The 19,811-nt window shown below is 44.1% G+C and overlaps 2 protein-coding genes across 4 annotated transcripts; both read left to right on the plus strand.

The window, feature by feature from the left end:
* The first annotated feature begins 4,736 nt into the window (after positions 1–4,736).
* lactb (lactamase, beta) lies at positions 4,737–8,991 on the plus strand. 2 transcript variants are annotated; one of them, XM_035395882.1, is made up of 6 exons: positions 4,737–5,423; positions 6,522–6,588; positions 6,683–6,873; positions 7,362–7,674; positions 7,852–8,017; positions 8,283–8,991. In XM_035395882.1, the coding sequence occupies exons 1-6, from the start codon at positions 5,046–5,048 to the stop codon at positions 8,803–8,805; spliced, it is 1,638 nt and encodes a 545-aa protein (XP_035251773.1). In that variant the 5' UTR covers positions 4,737–5,045; the 3' UTR covers positions 8,806–8,991. The 2 variants fall into 2 exon arrangements, with proteins under 2 accessions (XP_035251773.1, XP_035251774.1); XM_035395883.1 differs by having other exon boundaries at positions 4,738–5,417.
* A 296-nt stretch (positions 8,992–9,287) lies between these two features.
* Positions 9,288–18,295, plus strand: fbxo22 (F-box protein 22). Of its 2 annotated transcripts, XM_035395884.1 has the most exons (8): positions 9,288–9,473; positions 10,964–11,096; positions 11,319–11,406; positions 11,677–11,697; positions 11,862–11,957; positions 14,658–14,810; positions 15,333–15,498; positions 15,894–18,295. In XM_035395884.1, the coding sequence occupies exons 1-8, from the start codon at positions 9,343–9,345 to the stop codon at positions 16,285–16,287; spliced, it is 1,182 nt and encodes a 393-aa protein (XP_035251775.1). In that variant the 5' UTR covers positions 9,288–9,342; the 3' UTR covers positions 16,288–18,295. The 2 variants fall into 2 exon arrangements, with proteins under 2 accessions (XP_035251775.1, XP_035251776.1); XM_035395885.1 differs by lacking the exon at positions 11,677–11,697 and having other exon boundaries at positions 9,289–9,473.
* The last annotated feature ends 1,516 nt before the right edge of the window (positions 18,296–19,811 follow it).

A 19,811-nucleotide genomic window follows, 5' to 3' on the forward strand; every position in this document is an offset into this window, starting at 1 on the left:
TCAGGTCCATGTTGTCTGGTGCGTCTTGCTCTCTTCAGTGCAAGCTTTCTATATTCATGTTTATGTCTGGAGACTGAGATGAACATTGTAGAATAGTGATATTGTGGTCAGTTAACCATTTTGCCAAACTCATAAAATACCATAGAAGACCACTTTGTAGTTTTATCCTTGTGAAGGGAGGTTGCACAAAATACTCTCTTAGGGGTGCTAATCATTTGGCAAATAAGTTTTTGTTTTCAGCTTAACTGAGAAATACATATTTTCAACTGGGTTTGTATTGGGAGAAAAACGTGCCGGATTTAGCAAGACCCTTGTTGTCTCTTGGCTTATTTACGTCATTTCATTTCTATGTGGTCACCTGCAAATGTCAAGCTTTTGTTCAGCGCACAAAACCCAATTCCACAAACATGTTGGGAATGTTCTCTCGTGATTGTTCTGTCCTGTTATCGTTTTTTATGTATATAACACTGGACATGAATCTCGGGCTAAATGGTGTCAACTCAAGCGTTTAATTGAAATGAAATAGAAGAGTCGTGCATTGCTTGACGTTTTGACCCCTTTTCATATCGTTTAAATATTTTGCTAAGTTTTTTTTCTGTAAGGCAGGAAGCAGGCAATTTTGTGTGCACTGTGCGCGGCGGGACAGAGAGTAATCTCTCTCCATCAGGGCAGTGTTATAACATTTCCTGTGTGCTCGTGCTGGCCCTGGCCTGGCTTTCCCCTGCTCTGAGAAAATTTTGTCAAGAGTTTTTCAACAAAAAAATGTTACTTGGCACTCACAGTATGAGCACGTATCTAGGTATTTTCAGTTTTTGTATCCGTGGTAAAAATAAAAAATGATCTGCCACTAGACAGAAATATTTATTATTGGGCATGTTTAAACAGTACATCACTGAAGATACACTATTATTCACTGTTATTGCTTCCAGTGTCAGTTTTAGTTGTTGATTTGGAGCTCAGCAGGCTCCCCTTCCTAATGTTACTGTCCTTGTGAATTGAGGGAGAATAGTTTCCGTGGCTAGTGATGTTTGATTTAACAGCATGTTTGGGTTTCTGCTTGCCAAATCTTTAGACTACCACCAGCAGTCACTGTTGGTACATGTGTAGATAAATTCTGCTCTATTCGATTCTGTAGATACTCATGATGTTGTTTTTAGTCAATACATTCCTTAACTGAAATTACATGAGCACCCTATTTTTGGAGATGACTTGCATTAGAATAGGATTTCGCTTGCAGTAAAGTTCAACTCAATATTGATATTGTAATCCAAACATTTATATAATTATATGATTTTAAATTGAATTCAGCAAACAATGGCATCTCAACAAAAACGTTTTCAGTGTACAAAAATGCACAAAAAGTACTGTCTAGAAATCATTTATTAAAACTTATAAATGTAGGCCTGCTGTTAAAACTATTGATATCAAAATGAGGCCTAGTTACTATAAACAATATTGCCTATCTTAGCTCACACAAATGAAATGAGCTCCATTCCAAAGGACTGCAGCCCAATGTTTCCTAAATGATTTCATGTAACTTGGCCCTATGTTTTCCATCTTACCATCTGAACAGAATGTCTTCATTTAAAGTTTTTGTGCTTGGGTGATACTGGAGCATTTGTGATGATGTAATCAGCAGGAAAACAAACATTTTGCGAAAAAATGCAAAATAACCAAAATTTGGGGCTTTATCGTGTGGACGTTTGTGAATTCTGTGTGTTTACATGATATCAGTAGGTACAACTTAATGTTTTTAAGGGCTGAGAGTCTACGGTCGTTGTGGTTATTTCTGTAGGAAAAAACTGAAGTGCCAAACTGTTGGTGCTGTATAGGTATGGGGCATGCTCTGCCAAGCCGTAACTTGGCAGATGGCATACCTGCCATCCCAACATAAACCAAGACTGTTATGTAGTAGACAGTTGTTTCCTTGTGTCTTCAATGTAACCACATTGTCTACATTTATAAAACTGAGTTGTATGGAAATCATATTCTCAAGCACAGGGTTGTTTAACACAAGGTCCCATTGACTCACATTACAGCAAGCCAGCCAGTCCTGAAGTCCCCTTTATTAGCAGTGTTGACAGTTCTGTTTGTGAAAGCTCAAGGCCAGGTCAGGGTTAATATGGCTGTGGAATCGGAAGACTCTTTTCTGTGTTTTGACTGCTCTCTTGACGCCGAACGTGTGAACATGTCAACAAGCCAGCATACCTCCCGTCTCTGTCTGGTGTAAGTGTGGGCTTGAGCCACCTGTTGCCTGGCAGCCTTTCAGGAGACCATCGCGCATGGGAAGAGTTTTAAATGAAAGCAAGTGGTAAATCAGCATTTGTTATAAACTGTGAAGAGAAAAGGAAAAGTCGCATTCGTGTCAAATCCATAGCTGAGGATAAATGTTGATTGAATCGAGGACTTAGTTCTTACTGTTGCTACATTAATCTGTATGCGTTTGTTAAATCATTACATACGTGCACACCTGAGCTGTTACAACACAACACTTTAGGGGAAAGCAGCACATAGATAAAATCTCAGAACCTGTCTTTGTTTGACCTTGCCCTGGTTTTCCTGCAGATCTTCTGGTGTTTTATAGAAGGGGGAAAACATTTGCCATTGTCTGGATGTATAATGGAAGCACTGAACTGTGACTGATGAGACATCAATGTCTTACGCTGGCATTTCTCATCAGCCAGAGTGTCAAAGGTATTTGTAGTATTTGTCCGTGGTTTGCCACAGTGTATATTGCTTGTTGTGATGTAACAATTTCCTTTTGGCAATGCTGTTATCATTCTGCCTTATTATTTCACATTGTGAAGTAATCTTTAGAAACTGGCAATAGGGCCACACTGCAGATCACTGCAGTTGCAGGGATACATGTACAAAGGCTAATTACGTAACATCCTGGCATTCATTTTTAGTAGGAGGGAGCGGGATAGGATTGAAGCGTACATTTGTATTATATTTTAACAGGAATACCTCCTGTATGTGCCACCTCAGGCCTGACAGCTAAAGCTAAACTGAGCTCCTGATTGAGTGCAGTCACTAAGGATCACTTCTGCTTACCGTAAAAGCTCAGGTGGATTCCCCATTGTTCTGGACATTTTCCCAATCTGGCTCTCCCTGCCTGTACAGCTAATCTTCCTGCGGTTTATTGGCTAAATAAATCCTTCCCTCTCCACCTGAGCTGATGTGTGGTGAGCTCTGTCCTGAAATGATTGACATACATCGTGCAGGTCGCTGGTTGGAGTGGAAGGATTGCTATCCAATGGAAAACTTTGGTTAACACACCACAAGAACTCCTGAGAATTAGAAGGAAACAAGACGAGAACAGGACCCACAGAAAAAAAAATAAAAGAAAAAAAAAACACTACAGTGATTGTTCTACTTATTTGTGCCTTTTTGCCATCTAGTGTAAAAGAAAGGTACTGTTATATTATTGTTACATCGAAATCACTGTCTGAATATCAGAGCCAAGCCCCAGCTTACCATCTGATTACAATCATGATTTTTTCAATTGACCAGGTAACATTAAGAATAGCTTTTTTGGCAATGACACAGGCAAGTGCAACTCTGAATTAAAGATATTGGTTGTAGGTTGTGAAGGGAAGGTTCCAAGAAAGAATTTGTGTTGTAACCAAGTGAGCATTCGTGCATGTGAGGGCAGCAAAAATCTGGCAGGGTGTGGAATTTTGGCTCACGATAGGAATGCTGCTGCTAACCCATATGCTAAACACCCACAACCTAGCACTGACCACAACATCCCCCATAAACTAGGGGAGCCTCTATCCGCCCCTCAGGAACCGCCTGAAAGACATTGCATCAGCTTAAGGATGTTATTGCTCTTTATTTTTGGTTATGCGATCCCAATATTCCAGATTAAAGATTTTGGTCTGTTTCATGGTTTACTCTGAGTTGTCGGTAAGCAGTGCTGGTATGAAGCTGGTCTGTGTTTTGTGTTAGTTGGGTTAGTGACTTAGTCAGTTTCATTTCCAGTTGACCAAGGGGACTCTTTTTATGACTGGGCTCATGAGCTTTCATTGCCTTAAAGTGTGATGTGTCCTGAGGGCTTGAATTGAAGTGCATCCTGAATTTAAATGCTCTTTTTTGGATATGAATCATTAAAAGATAATGCACTAATTCTGCCCTGCATACATTATTTGGCATTTTCCTCTGTATTTGTGGAATGGGGTATCTGTTGAAGACTTGTCCCCTTTAGAATAGCTCTGCTGGCTGAGTGGACCCCATACCTCACTCCATACAGTGCAATGGCCTGGAAAACACCATTTAAAAAATTTAACCAGATTTGAATTGGTGTAACAATTTTTAGAAGTTTTCTTTTTATAGTATAGAGTGCTATTCACGTTTTTTGTTTTAATGCAATCACTGCCTTGCTAAAGCTCCCTGATGCTGTAATTGTCAAACCAAGATAGGTGTAATTCAGAGTGCATTCTAAGGCGGTGTTGTCTAGAAAAAAAACTGGAACCTGTTTTCCTGACATCTGGCTTTTTTTTTTGAAAGATCATTACTTTTGTCTTTTTTTAAGTTTACTATCAGGGCCCAGTTCTGACAGAAATCCTTTACCAGAGCTAACAGAAATCCTTGCATATGCCCTAAAATTTAAGTGTTGTTTCAATCATAGGATGTTAGTGTTCTAGACTTTAATTTATTGCTATGTCCACAAGATGGAGTAGTGGGTCCTTTACATGCAAATATGTTACATAATAATATGGGTCACAGTACCTTGGATTTGGTTGAGCTTTTGAGTAACAAAAACCAATGGGAGGTGGTTAGTTTGCAATTTAATTAATATAGGCTACAATATAATATAGGCTCATAATTTGTTTCACAGTTTCATTCGAAAGAGTGTAAAAGTATCTTCTTTGCATCAATCAGGATTCTTGGACTCAGCGTTCTACATGTGATGTCTGAATCTGGTTTGATTATTGAAGCCTGTGTTATTGCTTCAGGGAAACTGGTGTGCAACGGAAAGCTGAAGGATCCGTTAACTTGTTTTAAGTCTTCTCTGAAAATTAGTCATATTTTGACAGTCGAAAATGTCACGATTACTTTCACGTTCAGCGGATCTTCTAAGCATTAGGTGTAAGGACACCTCCGCGCATAAAGTGCGTTCCTACTCTTCCTTGTGGACTAATAATAAATGTACACTCCGTAAACACTTTGTTTACGAACAGAACCGAGCCATCTTCACGTCCCAGAGACAACGGATTTTTACATTCTTCCGCTCAATGCGTTCAAAGTTTTGGTTTTTAGGGCTTGGCGCTGGGTTTGCGTTGGCATTAGGGTTAAAGGACCGAGTGTACTTTTCTGAACGTTGTGAGTGCAACAACACAGAAAACGATCGCTCAGTATCTGCGAGTTATAGCACTGCCATAGAAACAAGCAGAGACCTACTCCAGAGGATAAAGGTACAGGTATTCAGAAAGGTTTTTTCTTTCGTATCGTTATCATTTTCGATTGGTGTTATTACGGGGGTGATCTTGACCATCAGCTAGGCAAATGTAGCTTTTGAATTGACACAGATTTTATTATGTCATTCAGATTATTTTAATTGACCAGTGTCACTGGCACAGAATATATTTGGTAATATCGGAAATTTGCTACAATAGCCCATCAAAATTGTATTAATGATCTTGCTATTAAGTACATTCTGTATCTGGGACATTCCGTGTGAATGTGGACCGAAAATTACCTTGATGTTAACTTAAAATGTCCTTATACAGATAGGATATTTGACTCATATATGAAATTTGGATAAAAATAGTTTTGCCACTACACGTGCCTCCATCCACCCCGTGTAATTTTAATCGTACATTGATATCTTGGTATTGTTTGTATGAGTTTGTTTTATATACGTGAAAGGTGATAGTCCAACCGGATGGAGAAAGCTCACTTTCACTTCACTTCAGATAGCCTTTGTTAATCCACTCAAAAAACACCAGGGACCCCACTCTATATATGTTTGTGTTTAGGCAGTACATTTTTATAAAACCACATATTTAAAACAAGCAGAATAAAAACTGGTACCTTTTTTTTTTTAATATATAAAAATTGCTCAGTGAAAATAACATCCAGAATCATTATTAGCCTGTCCTGTAAGGATTATAAGAATACGAAGATGTTGTTGGTTCAATGAACAGTTCATAATTGGTGTCTTAAATGAGTCACCAAAAGTGCTCTAAAATGCTTTTGTATCCAAAACCTGAAAATTTCAGTTAAATGTAAGATTTCAAGGGACTTTTATGTCCCAAATTCACGTGGAATGTCCAATCTCAGAATTGTACCTGAAACTTACATTTTCTGATAAATTTAAGTCATCAAGTCAGGACATGTTAAACAGTTCTACCACCTACCTTGGAGCAAAATAACTTTTTTTTTTTTTTTAATTATTCACAAACCTCTCAATCACATGTTTTTTCTGTCCATAATGTGGTGTTCATAAGAGTAGTGCATATTTTTTTATAAATTTGGTCTGACGCTACAGTCCTCTCTCTTCCTTTTCGTGGGAAAAGGATGAAGTGGCAGCTCCGGGGATAGTAGTTGGGGTGTCTGTGGATGGGACTCCGATATGGCTTGAAGGTTGGTGTTGTATAAACTGTAGTATGTATATATGCATTTGTTTGTGTGGCTGTAGGGAGGTATTTTACTAATGTGACACTTTGCATGCTTTAAGGTCTGGGCTACGCTGACCTGGAGAACAGAGTGGCCTGTGGCCCACAGACGCGGATGCGCATCGCTAGCATTAGCAAGCCCCTCACGGCAGTAGCGGTGGCCAGGCTCTGGGCAGAGGGCCGGCTGGATCTCGACGCCCCTGTGCAGAAATATGTTCCAGAATTCCCAGAGAAACAGTTTGAGGGTGAAGCCGTAAGTCACAGTAACATGAAATGTTTCCAGAATGTCGTTTCTTACGTTGTTTGGCTTCTGGGCTGCCATACACCATGAAAATCATTGAAACACTTTCAAATTAGAGAAACAGAATCAAGGGTTTGAAAGTTACTGAAATAATGTCTAACTGAGGTGGTATTTCCTCCTGGTTTGACTCGGTATAGGTTTGGTCAGAGTAATATTTACTTTGTGGACTGGACTTGGACTTGTGTTCATGGCTATGAGTAACTGTACAAAATGAGCATTGTTGTACCTTATCGGACCTGTGTTTTGTAGTTGCTCCAATGACCTTTGGAATGCACTTACTGCACGTCGCTTTGCATTAAAGCGTCTGCCAAATAAATGTAATGTAATGTATTTTGAAGTGAGAGATTTCAGCCATATTGAAAATCCACATGTCCATGTTTTATATGGTTATAACTTATATCTCTGCGCCAATAGGTTTTTTTTTTGGTGTGAATTTTCAGGTCACGATAACCCCACGGATGTTGCTATCCCATCTGAGTGGGATTCGTCACTACGAGAAGAATGCAAAGAAGGTAATAGAGGATAAGGAAAAAGCAAAGAGACTTTTGAAGCCACCAGAGAGGAAAATCAAAGAGAACGAGAAGAATGTTGAAAACAAAGAATCCCCTAAAAACAAGGACAGCGGCACCAAGAGTACGGAGGCCAAGCAAAAGAAGGAGTTTGAGCATGAAGAGTACTACCTGAAAGAAAGTTTTGAGAGTGTAATTCATGCCCTGGATTTGTTTAAAGATGACCCACTTATTTTCAAACCAGGTAAGATTCTAAGCAGCCAGTGACGAAAGATTCACACAGCTGAAGTAGAGACATCCCTACAACTCCTTGAATAAAAATTAGAATCTGCATCCATTATCTCAAATCTGGCAGTATTATGACCAAATTAGATAAGTACTGTGTTCCTTAAAAATGGTAGGTGTATTTTGGTGTCTGCAGGCACCACCTTCCTGTACTCCACCCATGCCTACACCCTGCTCAGTGCAGTGGTGGAGAGAGTGGTGGGTCAGCGCTTCCTGGATCACATGATGAAGGAGTTCCGCGAACTGGGCATGCTCAACACCGTACCAGATGAGAATGACCCCATTATATATCACCGCTCAAGGTACAGTAAAATAAATAATCTGTGGCTGGCCCAAATACATCTGTTTCTACGTTACTGTGGGTCAGGTATGACAGTTCAGGCAGATTACAGAAACTACTTTGTACTTGATTTAATGGTGAAAGATAAGTGAATTAAATTAAATGATTCTTCTTACAAATTTGATGCTGATCAAGATACACTTCATTCACTTTGGCGTGACTTATGAAATTTAAGAATTAAAAAATTAATTACATTTTTAAAAATTGTATGCTGTTTTATGTTTCAGATTTTACCGTTTCAATAAAAAGGGCCGTGTGGTGAATTGCCCCTACGTGGACAACTCCTATAAGTGGGCGGGAGGTGGGTTCCTCTCCACTGTGGGAGACCTGCTGCTGTTTGGAAACGCCATGCTCTACAGCTACCAGGTGGCTCATGTGAAAAATGTCAAGGGCCTCCTGCCAGGATTCCTCAAGCCAGAGACTGTCAGAGCAGTGTGGGCCCCTGTGGACAAAACTGAGGGATCATGGGATAAAGACGGGTTATATGGCATGGGCTGGCTGGTGGTGGAGAAACAGCAGAACTATGGGCATTGCAGGAGTCGCAGGCACTATGTTTCACACACGGGGGGTGCTGTAGGGGCAAGCAGTGTCCTTTTGGTGTTGCCAAGTGACCCAGTGGAGCCACGAGGGAACTCGCCGGTGCCGCCTAAGGGAGTCGTGGTTACCATCATCGCCAACATGCAGTCTGTGGGACTGAACAGCACTGCATTAAAGATTGCTCAGGAATTTGACAAAGCTAGAGGGGTCTGAGAACAGTGTTCGAAATGGTGTTTGTGTGTGTGAGTACGTGTGTTTGTACGTGTGTGGATGGATTTTTGCGAGTGCTTGCCTTTGAACCTGTTATGTGTTTCTCTGTTTAATTTGTTAATACCACTGTGGCAATTGCCAGCTTTAAAAATAAATTTTGTAGCATTAAAAATGAATACAAAAAAATTCCAAACTTGAGTGTGGGTTTATAGGTAATTTATGGTTTTGTGCATTCATATGAAAATCCTGATAATAATTTCAAAAGCCTTCACGGTCGAAACTCCTAGCTAATGAATAAACATTCTTAAGTAACGATTCAATTAACATGATTGGCCCAAAGCGAAGAATTGACGCAGGATTAACTTCCACACTAGCCTCATATTTAGAGAAAGCGGGACGTTGGAGGACTAAATATGATACCACTAGGTGGCAGTGGCCAAATGTCTTATAACAGACATTTTCCTTTTTTTGCAAGAGTATAGAGTTCAAAGGTTAAAAGTTTTTAATAGCCACCATTGGGTGTCCTTTTTTTAAGAAAACATGGATGGAAATGATGAAAATCCATGCACAGCTGCTGCAAGCCAGGCTGGTTACGTTCTAAGTAATGTGGCTGAAGTGGTGGAGAGAATTTTGACGTTTGTTCCAACCAAGTCATTGCTTCGCACAGCTTGGTAAGTGGCTAGCAATTTTAAGTAGCGAGTTAACTGGCGGCTATTGATTGCTTGCAGTGCTAGCAAGCTAACTTGGCTAACGCGATTTGATGTAGCTAGACCTATTCTTAACTAACTGTATCTGGTTGACTAGCGATTCTTACTGTATTTACAGATAAGTCCAGTTTCATTGTTTGGTATGTAGTTATCATAAATGTCGATTAATTTCCGTGAACTGCTCGCTCGCTACACCCAATTTCCTGTATTTTAGATTTGCTTGTTAGATGGCCAACTTGAAAGTTGAAACTGAAAGTATAGTTATCTTCTTAACGTAGCCATCGATAACAAACGTTAGTTATGTAAGAATGTAGCTAGTGTGTAGTCTTCTTAATTCGGTAAGGTTCTGCTCTGGCTAGTTGGTTAGCTTCATTTACCAGTGTATAGCACTGCTAGATAGCTAAAGTTATGGACAGTGGTTTGAGATGTTAGCCCGTTAGCTCGATGGATGTTTACATCTTTTCAAGCCGAGGGATGCTGCTTCTGGCTACTTAAATTGTGTGGATTTATTTCAAAATTAAAGTAATGATCAACGCAAATAGGCATAGTACTGCCAATTTCCTGGTTTGTCCACTCCAAGAATCCACCATTCTCTTTTTTTTCTTTTTGGGACTGGGCCGGTGTCGGGTCTCAGTGAATGAGTACCCGCCTCACATTCACACCCCGCTTTAAAACCAATCGTAAAGTCGCAGTTACAATGCCCTGTTCGAGCAGTGAAATAACACTCATTTATTGGCCAGTGGCCTGTCATTTACAATAGCTTCCCCGCCTCCGTTCAGTCCCGGTACAGCTTTCCTTGCTATCCCTGCAGCATCCAGCTTTTCAGAGTGAATGGTTTGCAGCTCCAGAGGTGTGTTGGAAAGCTGATGGTCCATCTTTTTTTGATACTGGATCATTGGATTAAAAATAAAAAAAAGTTAATGTGCACCTTCGTAAAGTTACAATTGTAAATTCATGAAAAGCCAATCATTTGAAAATGCCGAGCCTTTTCCAAGTTTGCAAACTGACTCCCTTGCTAGGCATGGAAATCACAATCTCCTTATTGTACAATTTCATATCACTGAACAACATTTTGACATGGTGTGTGAGTTAATGTTGGCATAACCAAATTGATATGGCTAATTGGTTATGTAGCTCTCTGTGTAGCGCAAACATTTGGCACACCCGGTCGATACAGGCGTGGACTACATTTACCATCATTGTCTTTGTGAAACATAGTTATTTATTTTTTATATACATTAATGAATCGCATTACTCTTGCACTGCTTAATCCATTTGTCAGCAATTCTTCTTTTTTTAAGTGTGCCTTTTTTTAGAAGGGATGGGGTGTGTTTACTTGTATCATAAACCAGTAAAATCGGTCTGATATTAGCAGAAGTGGCGGTTTTATAGGTTAATAGAGTAAAATTGAACGGTTCCCGCCAGTTCTGATCGGTACTGTTATACGGCGGCAGCGTTTGCAGGCTGTGGAGGAACTGCGCCCGGCGTGTGTTGAGGACGCAGCAGCGGGTTGCCTGGGTTTCGGCCACGGGGTGCGGCAGCGACAAAGGCCATGTCTTGCACAGGAAGTTGGCGGAGGAGCTCGAGGTAAGCTGGAAGCTGACCCATTTGGCTCCGGTTTGAAAGTTTTTTTGTTTACATAAAGGCAGAGCACTTGGGGACCTATGCACAGCTGAGAGTGGCATGACTGTTTTTCGAGAGAGGCTTAACTTTCAAGCAGAACGTGCATGCAATACACAAAATATGTATCCATTGTGTGCTGCTTCTCTTATGTTGAAAAGTGTCCTGTGTGTTTCCTGAACTCTACAGAACATGTACTTGCTGCCTCAGACAGTTTTGTTAATGGCGGACTGCGAGACCATTAACGGACAGGACTGTTGCTACAGGCAAAAAAAAGGTATGCCCCTTGCTTTGAGTTAAGACACTGCACCATCGAGTCAGCAGGCCACTGTGTCTTCAGTGCATAGGTGGTGTAAGGTGGTGTAGAAAAGTAGCATCTGTTGAGTGTGTGATGACGTCGTTTAGGGTCTGAATGAACAGTTTTTAAAATGATGCTGTTTACAGGGGGCTGGTTCTGCCATAGACCAGTCTGTGGGTAGACCACACCCCCAGCAAGGAACTGTGGTCTCTAATATTTCATTTTATTTTTTTATCTTTTATTTGGAAGGTGGGAATCATGAGGCCACAGGTAACATTTAAAATAACTTTTAATATTTAATTTGAAATGAATCGAGCCTGTTATTGATCTGCATATGAGGAAAAGTGCAGTAGTTGGAAAGCACAACCTTTAACCTGCTCCACACAAGTTCATCCCTGTCCCCCCCCACCCACCCACCCCCACCCCGCTTGCAGTGAGGAAGACGGACAGCTCGGAACTGGCGTTGGAGCTGAATGCACTGTTCCCCAGGGACTGTGAGATTCTGGGTATCGCAACATCAGGAGTTGTGTGTAAGTTTACCCTTCTGTCCTCTTTGGCAACTCCCCTGTGTCAGATATCCGCTTATTTACATGTAAAGATACATTCTGAAAATGATAAAGTGAATTCACAGAGGCTAGTGTGCCTCTGCCGTTGGGAAGCAGCTCAATAGAGTCTTAGGTCTCAGCTGGGTGACTTGCTCTGTCAGAACCAGTTTCAGTGGATAGTCACCTATGTCTAACCAATTAGAAGACATCTCACTGATCAGTAATGTAATTATAAGCCCGCTCAATGAAAAAGAATCCTCGATCTGTAACTTATTAGAGGCTAACTCAATGAAGAGTCACAGTCTGTATAATCTGCCGGAAGCTAATCTGTCTGAGGTCAGAAAGTACCTCTCTTTGGCATTGCTGAAATGACCTACTGTAGTAACGTATACTGTATATTATTATTTTGCATACTTTTTATTTTGTCCTTTTTTTTATTGCCGGAGAGCCAGTGTCAGTTTTTGGCAGTTTACCAGCACGTTTGGAGCTGCTGAACACCGCGTCAGCCGCCCCGAGGTTCTCATTTAGCTCAGGCATTCAGATCTTTAGCAGCTCTCTTAGCTGTGTGGCGGAGGAGCGAGCTGCCTGCCTGCCTGCCCAGGCTCCCGGGTATAAATCTCCCACCCGCCGGGCCTGAGGGGGACGAGGCTGGGCTGCCGTTCAGATGGATTGTCTTTCAGCCCTGTTTAAAGGATGCATGTTTTTACCGCCCCGTATGATATATGTACCCTGGAGAGGGCAGTGACTGGCCTGTTGGCAGAGATCTCTCTCTCTCTCTCTCTCTCTCTCTTTCTCTCTCTCTCTCTCTCTCTCTCTCTCCCTTTCCCCTCTTTCCCTCTCCCTCTGTCACTCTCTTCTCCCTCTCACCCCTTCTTTATCTATCTCTCTCCCCTCTCCCTCTTCATCTCTTCCCCCTCGCTCTTCTTCCTGTCTGTCCCCTCTCCCTCTCTCTTTCTTTCTCAGTCACATGTTTCCTGGAGCTGACGGGCAGGTGGCTGCTCCTCTGCTCTGAGGGGAAGGCCCATGCAGGAATGTGCCGTCTCAGCCACCTCCCCCACGCAGTTCCCGGCAAGGACAGGGCAGACCGGGTCTCTTTAACTGTAATTTAGCGAGAGCTGGTATGGAGCCCCGCTCTGGATGTTAAGATACAATCTTAAACATCGGTGTTCAGGCCTGTGAGGGGGAGGAGGGGCGTGCTCAGGAAGCAGCTCGGTAGTGAGCGAGATTTCTGGAGATGTGGGGTGGGGGGGGGGGGGGCGTGAGCCGGCTAACGAGCAGTCGGCGCACGCACTTTGGGTTTCCGGGGGGGTGGGGGCGGAGATGGCCGGTAAAGATGGAGGGAAGCGAATTCGCTTCAGTCACCGGGTCACCTTGGCGATAACGGACGCGGCCGCCGGAACGCGCCGCTCTCCCGCCGATACCGAGCCCCTTATCTTTAAACGGAAGCCGCTTCATCGCCGGTCGAGGTTTGCGGGAATCCGGCTGAACAGAATTCAGTCAAAGCTGGGAGCACTAAGAGGAAGCTGGGCTGTAGCGCACTGCCCAGGATGCAGGAAGCTGCGGCTGCACAGACATGTTTGACTTGCTTTGTAAAAGCACAGTCGTCTTTGTATGCATGGTCGGAAAAATAAACTCGTTTCTATTTTCAGATGTACATGGTGTTCAGTCGTGTTATGTGACCATTTTGGTTTTGGCAGGATTTAAGTTTAAAATTAGAATATTCGTGGAATTGAGAAACGTTTTTTGTGAATTGTTAAAATTTATGCTTGAATGTCTTTTTTTGTCCCAAGCATTTCTTCTTGCTTCTGAATGAAATTTTCCCTCACTGTTGTATAGCCAAAAAATTAGCATTGCTGATTAATGTTCTGAAGAGGATCCTGTTACAAAATGAGTATTGTACCTTATCGGACCTGTGTTTTGTAGTTGTTACAATGACCTTTGGTGTGCACTTATTGTACGTCGCCTTGGATAAAAGCGTCTTCCAAATGAATGTAATGTGTGGAAAGAGAGCACCACTACCAGGTCCTCAGAATCCCAGAATCCTCAGTGTGTGGGGCGCTTTCTTCGCATTGCACAGCTAGCACAGAAATACCTGAGCATTGCAGGCACTTCTGTTCAAGCTAAGCCTGTTTCTTTCTCTCATCGGGGAACACTGTAATTAGGAAACATACTGCGCTCTGCTCTATCCAAGTGGATCGTCTTGTGTTTTAGGCAGATAATCTCTGAAAGACTCACACTAATTATGGCTGCCAAACTGAAAATAACTTTTTTCATTACATTTTCACTTTTCAGTGTAGCCTTCTTTGCCAGGTCATTTTTACTGCGTAAGAATAAATTATTAGATTTAAGGTTTTTTTAAAGATGTAAAATTGTAAGTCCTGAGTATCACCCAATGTCAGGTTCCCAGGTCAAGTTGAGATGGAAATTACACTTTTAATATGCTTGAGCAAGTGCAGGTCTTACCACAAGCGGGTTAGCCTAGTGCCAACAGGCGGATTCCCCTCTGTACACTAACCTTCTAATAAAACCAGGTGACCAGCTCAAACCGCTGTACGTTAACAGTGTTATTCCTCCTCTGAGTTGGTAGTGTACCACAACGCAGGGGCAGGGTGTGGGTTGGGGTGGGGTTGGCCCCTGAGGAAGCTCAGTCAACGAGGACCCGTCTCCCCCCTCTTCCTTCCTCAGTGACCCCCAACGCACCGTGCCCCAGCGCCCCCCAGGAGCACCAGGACGGGGAGGCCGGCTTCGCACTCATGTTCCCCAGCATGGACGGCGTCACCGTGCGTCCCTTCCACTTCTGCAAGCGGAGCCTCTCCCAGGCCGCGCTCGAGGAAGCAGGCAAGTGCGCCGTGTCACTGCGCCTCCTGTGGCTGGGGGTGGCAGTACCCAGCAAATGCACAGTCAGTGAGAGGGATGATTATTTCTGCCATATTTCGTATGCAAATGAAAAATGAGTGTGGATTTATTTGGTGGCTTTTTCTGTAGTGTTGTTGTAGTATTTTGTCTGCTGTGGCCCACAGCACCACCTGCTGGTTGCAAGGTGTCTCTACACAGTCCTGCCATATGTTGCCCTTGGCTGTGTCTAATATGTCTTTAATCGTAATGATTATCTTCACATTAGGTTGGGTATTATAGCGAGCAAGGCTGCAGTTCTTATTGATGTCAAACTGTTAAGTGTCAGCAAGTCTAAACATTGCTGTTAACCCTTCTTCAGCAAGCCTGCCCACAGCAAACGGTGGTCAGATATGTTGTGGCATTTGGGGCAGTGTCTAACGTGTCAGGGATGTTTCTGAACGTCTTCAGCTGCTGTGTGATTTTTTGGGTTTGAACGAACACGCCATCGTTCTTTCCCCCCCTCAGGGCTTGTGGGTAACCCGGACCTGCGCGTGGTCCTCCTCTTCGAGTACGAGGTCTTCAGGTCCAGATCGGCGCGCTTCCTCAACAAGGTCCTGGAGCCGCTGGCGCAGAGCAACGCCCTCATCGCGGGGGGGCACGTGGAGAGCGTCTTCACCCACTCCCGGGAGTGGTGAGTCCGCTCTTCTTCTTTTTGAAGCGCTCGTCATCCTCTTCTTTTTAAGTTCTGAATAAATTTGGAGTTCCCAGTCCTGTTCCCCGGCACCCATTTTGAAAAAGTAGCTAGATGCAGAAGGTTCTTTGAATCGCGCAAACGAAACTGAACCAAACACGGGCAAACCGAACCATGGGTGGTCAACTGAACAGTTGGGGTTTTAAAATTTATTTATTTATTCATTTTTGTTATATGACCCTAGTATACTTGCATGTGGAGAAACCACAATGTACATCACATGGCTCAGGAGCAGTGTGTGTGAACGTGCTGTTGGATGTTGTGCGCGTCCTCATAACCGCTGGTGTGTGTGTGTGTGTGTGACGCGGCGGCTCTCTCTCTCTCGCCCCTGCCAGCTGCGGGCGGGGCTCGTACGGCATGGCGGGGCTGGCGCTGAGCGGGGCGCGGGTCCAGGGGGCGTCGGTGCTGCTGGAGCAGGACGTGGTGAGCGAGAAGTCGGCCGAGGCGGCCGTCCAGCGGCTGAAGGCGGCCAACCTGCCCGAGCGGAACACGCTGGGCCTCATGTTCGCCTGCCTGGGCCGCGGCCACAACTACTACGGCGGCAAGCGCAACGTGGAGGCCGACGCCTTCCGCAAGGTCTTCCCCAACACGCCGCTCTTCGGCTTCTTCGGCAACGGCGAGATCGGCTGCGACCGCATCGTCACCGGCAGCTACACCCTGACCGACACGGACACCGACAGCCTGCAGCACACCTACACCACCGTCATGGTCCTGGTGCACCTGGGGTGACCCCGCCCCACCCTGCGGCTGAGCGCAGCGGAGGCTCCCGGGTCGCTCCGGAGGGGGACCGTTTCTCTGCGGTCAGCGTGCGGTTCAGCTGCATCGCCGCGACCCAGACTCCTTTTCTTTCTCGTCTGTGAGATCGCATATTGAAGTAATCTCTCAGCCCCTGAGGTTGTGATCTTTGGTGCGTTTTGATTCGCTTTCACAAAGTCAATGCAAAACTGTCGCCCCAACATTCTGCCCTCCTCAAATTACTGTAAATTGCCCCGAAATCAAGACAGGGGAGGGTGGCGTTAGATTTTTGAGCAAAAAATGAAAAAGTTGCTCTTGACTAACATTAAATCATAGTTCTTTCATGGCTGTATTATTGCTGTAACACCGTTTTGAAAGTGGGCATAAAGGACCAACTGAAGAAAGAACAACCTGTTCTGACTGCGAATATACCAGTGTTACTGTGCCAGCTGGGGCATTGTACGCTTTTTTATGAGAGACATTTACAGCTGTTGTGCTATTGGAAAACCAATTGCCACATCGCTGTTTCCCAAGGAATGCGTCAGTCTTCTTACCATTTTAGTTTGAACATGCAGCATTCAATTCAGTTTCCACTTAGGGTTTGAAGATAAATTCCTCCCAATTCGGTACACGGATACACACACACACACTCAAACACACACTCGCACGTAAGTTTGATTTCTTGGAACCATACTGATTTGTACGATTAAAGCATTGCATAGTAATTGGTGTTTTACGTACACAACACACCTTACAGTTGCTGCTTGCTAATGTAAGATCATCATGAGATCAGCATAAATTTTTCTCCTTTGTTTTGGTTCATCTGTATGCTTCTTTCTGGTCGCTGATATTAGTTCATTTGTTGATTGGGTTCTCCAATATGTAACACCATTAAATCCATTTAGACTTCTTATTTGTACAATGAGTTCTTCGGTTGACATTTTCCATTTAAGGCCACAAAGTACTGTGGTAATTACCTGTCAAGGTAGTTAAATGTATCACGGTTACAATATAGCTATAAATAATAGCTAGCTTTGGGCATCTGGTTTATTTATTCACCTGGATTTAACTATGTGTAATTTTAAAGACTAAAAGAACGTGTTTATTTAATTTGGCCTAAATGTTTTATTCAACAAACATCCTGATCAAAAGTGCATTTCCCATTGGTGTGCTTGCACAAGCAGTCTGATTCAGTGAGTTAATTTCCCAATAAACGGACTCTTTCTCAGAGAGTTTTACCTGGGCCAGACACGATGGCTGGTCTGTGGATTTGGATATTGTGCCTTGACAGTTTGTGTCTATATGTTCCTGCTTTAATTCAGTGCAAGCTCTAACTCTTTCTGTAGTTGATCTGATCCTTGAGTTATTTCAGTGGGCAGCTACCGGCTGACCATGTGACCTAGTTGAACTGATTTATGGGTAATGACTAACATGTAATCAGTAACATGCTGTTGCTCAGTGACAGTGGCTTTTGTGCAGTGGAGTTTGCGGTGTACGACCAGCCCGTGGGATTCTTCAGTCTAACCGCAGTGCGCTTTGGCCTTATTAATGAGTAACAAATATAAATCAGAAATTTAAAATCTCTGTTGATTTGCTTCTGTTGTTTCTATTCCTTTTCCATATTTTTGGCCATTTCTGCAGGAATCATACTTGTGATGTCGCTTAAGTAGTGGAAAGCGTGCTGAAAGGATGTGACGCGTTGCGGTTAGATTGAATAAGCCTTAGACGAATGCCTTGGTCATGTGACTTTACTCAGAAGTCTGTGGTGTTTTAATAATGGCAAACAAACCTCAAACCTCACTGTGGAGCAAGGAGGAGATTTAAGAGCTGAGGTTGCAGATCTGTGTTCCAAATTAAATGCATACAAAAAAGCGCATATAAATGTCAGCTAGCCACTTTCAGTGTACGTCTCATGTTTTTACACACAACCATTTGTAGTTCCTCTGATACTGTCTCCTATCACTCTGTCTGGCTTTAATAAACAGGAATGCTTCATGCAGTGTGTCGTTGTAAATTCTGAATCGTTTGTTATTTTGTCAGTTAATTTTCCATTATAAAATGTCCCTTTCACCCTAAAGTCAGTGTAATGGAGCGTTTTGCTGTTGCAGTAGATTGAATGTGCATTGGACGCGGGGCATTAAATTTCACCACTCGTTCCTCCTCTCGTTTCTGAGCCCGGGCTGCTCTGAAGTGTGCAGAGGGGACTTGAGTTTGTCACCGGAGTCTTAATTTGGCGTGGAGAAACCCTGTCGCATACGAAGCTGGCATTACCCAGCCCCCTGACGTGTTTCCAAATGTGAGATCTGGCTTATTTGCACCACTGGGCCCTTCTAAACTTCTGTATCCATATTAGCATTTGTAAAACCGTATGCAAATTCACTGTGCAGTAAGTGGTTCTAGATGAAAGCGTAGCTGAATTGGTTCGTACAAATTCACGTGTGGCGTTGGCGCGGAGCGGGACAGGAAGTGATGAATCCGGGAGGGAGTGGACTGATTCGCTGCTTCCCCTCTGCCAGCACGGACGCTTGGACCCTAGGTACGCTTTTCTCTTTTCTTTAGTTATCCCCAGGATCGCTTGTATTTTATTTCCTTCACGTTCTGGTAGACAGACATGGCTGTAGGGCGCAGGAAGCCCGCGGTTGACCTTGGACACGAGCTCTGAGAGAGACAGACTCGCCGCGGAAGCTGGAACCTCCACCGTCGTGTGGAAACCAGCACTTCTCCATGGCAACGGGTCTCCCGGGCGAGCCCTGGTGCGTGGTCGAGAAACGGAGTTGTTGAGCGGTGTGAACTCCAAACGGGTCAGAGGTCATGTGGGGGTGTCCTTGAGCTGTATGATCCCTACGGGACCGGAGAATATAAACGAACCCTTGACGGAATGTTGGGTGGGAACGCCGTCCGATTGGCCCGTCGTGTGGACCGGACCGTTTAGAACTGGGATGGTTGGATGAGGAATTCCTCTAATTGCAGCGCTTATAGGAAATTAGCTTGGTGTGTAGACACTACTATTCTCCAATGTCCACAGTGGGCTGTGCAGGGCATTGGCGACTTTATTCTGCACCTGGCAGACCTCAGTGGGCTTCCATTCTGTGGTCCCCAGTTGTGCTTCGAGTCGGTGCTGTGCACGGGCCACCCCAAAAGCTAGCTTACGCTCGCAGGCCGATGCGGTGCTGCTAGCAGCGGTCGGAGCAGCGGTGGGTTTCTCTCTAATGGCGGCCGGTAGCCCGTGTGAGCGTGGCGGGTCACTGGGAGGAGCCAGCGCCGCACTGGCCTGGGGAACGCTGGCCTGCTGAAACCCGCCCGAGCCCTGGCAGGGCGGGGCTGTCGAGGCCTGCCTCTGCAGGCTCCTGACTGTAGTGTGTCAGTTTTCAATGCGGCCTTCCTGTAGGGTCCTGATCGGCTGCTCAGCGAAGCACACAGCAGGGCATGGACAGTGCCTGAGGTGCGTCTGTTCTGCCTTTTTAGCATAACTACGCTACGTTAGCTGAGGCTTGCCACCCGCTTGTCTGACCCCCAGG

The sequence above is a fragment of the Anguilla anguilla genome, chromosome 16, assembly GCF_013347855.1.
Source record: "Anguilla anguilla isolate fAngAng1 chromosome 16, fAngAng1.pri, whole genome shotgun sequence".
In the NCBI taxonomy this organism is placed as follows: domain Eukaryota; kingdom Metazoa; phylum Chordata; class Actinopteri; order Anguilliformes; family Anguillidae; genus Anguilla; species Anguilla anguilla.

Bases quoted from the DNA above. Each gene is read 5' to 3' on its own strand.
- lactb (XM_035395882.1), top strand. From the start codon at position 5,046: ATGTCACGATTACTTTCACGTTCAGCGGATCTTCTAAGCATTAGGTGT. The intron at 6,589-6,682 runs GTTGGTGTTGTA...GCATGCTTTAAG, and splicing joins GACTCCGATATGGCTTGAAG to GTCTGGGCTACGCTGACCTG. The intron at 7,675-7,851 runs GTAAGATTCTAA...TGGTGTCTGCAG, and splicing joins CCCACTTATTTTCAAACCAG to GCACCACCTTCCTGTACTCC.
- fbxo22 (XM_035395884.1), top strand. From the start codon at position 9,343: ATGGATGGAAATGATGAAAATCCATGCACAGCTGCTGCAAGCCAGGCT. The intron at 11,097-11,318 runs GTAAGCTGGAAG...TGAACTCTACAG, and splicing joins AGTTGGCGGAGGAGCTCGAG to AACATGTACTTGCTGCCTCA. The intron at 11,698-11,861 runs GTAACATTTAAA...CCCCGCTTGCAG, and splicing joins TGGGAATCATGAGGCCACAG to TGAGGAAGACGGACAGCTCG.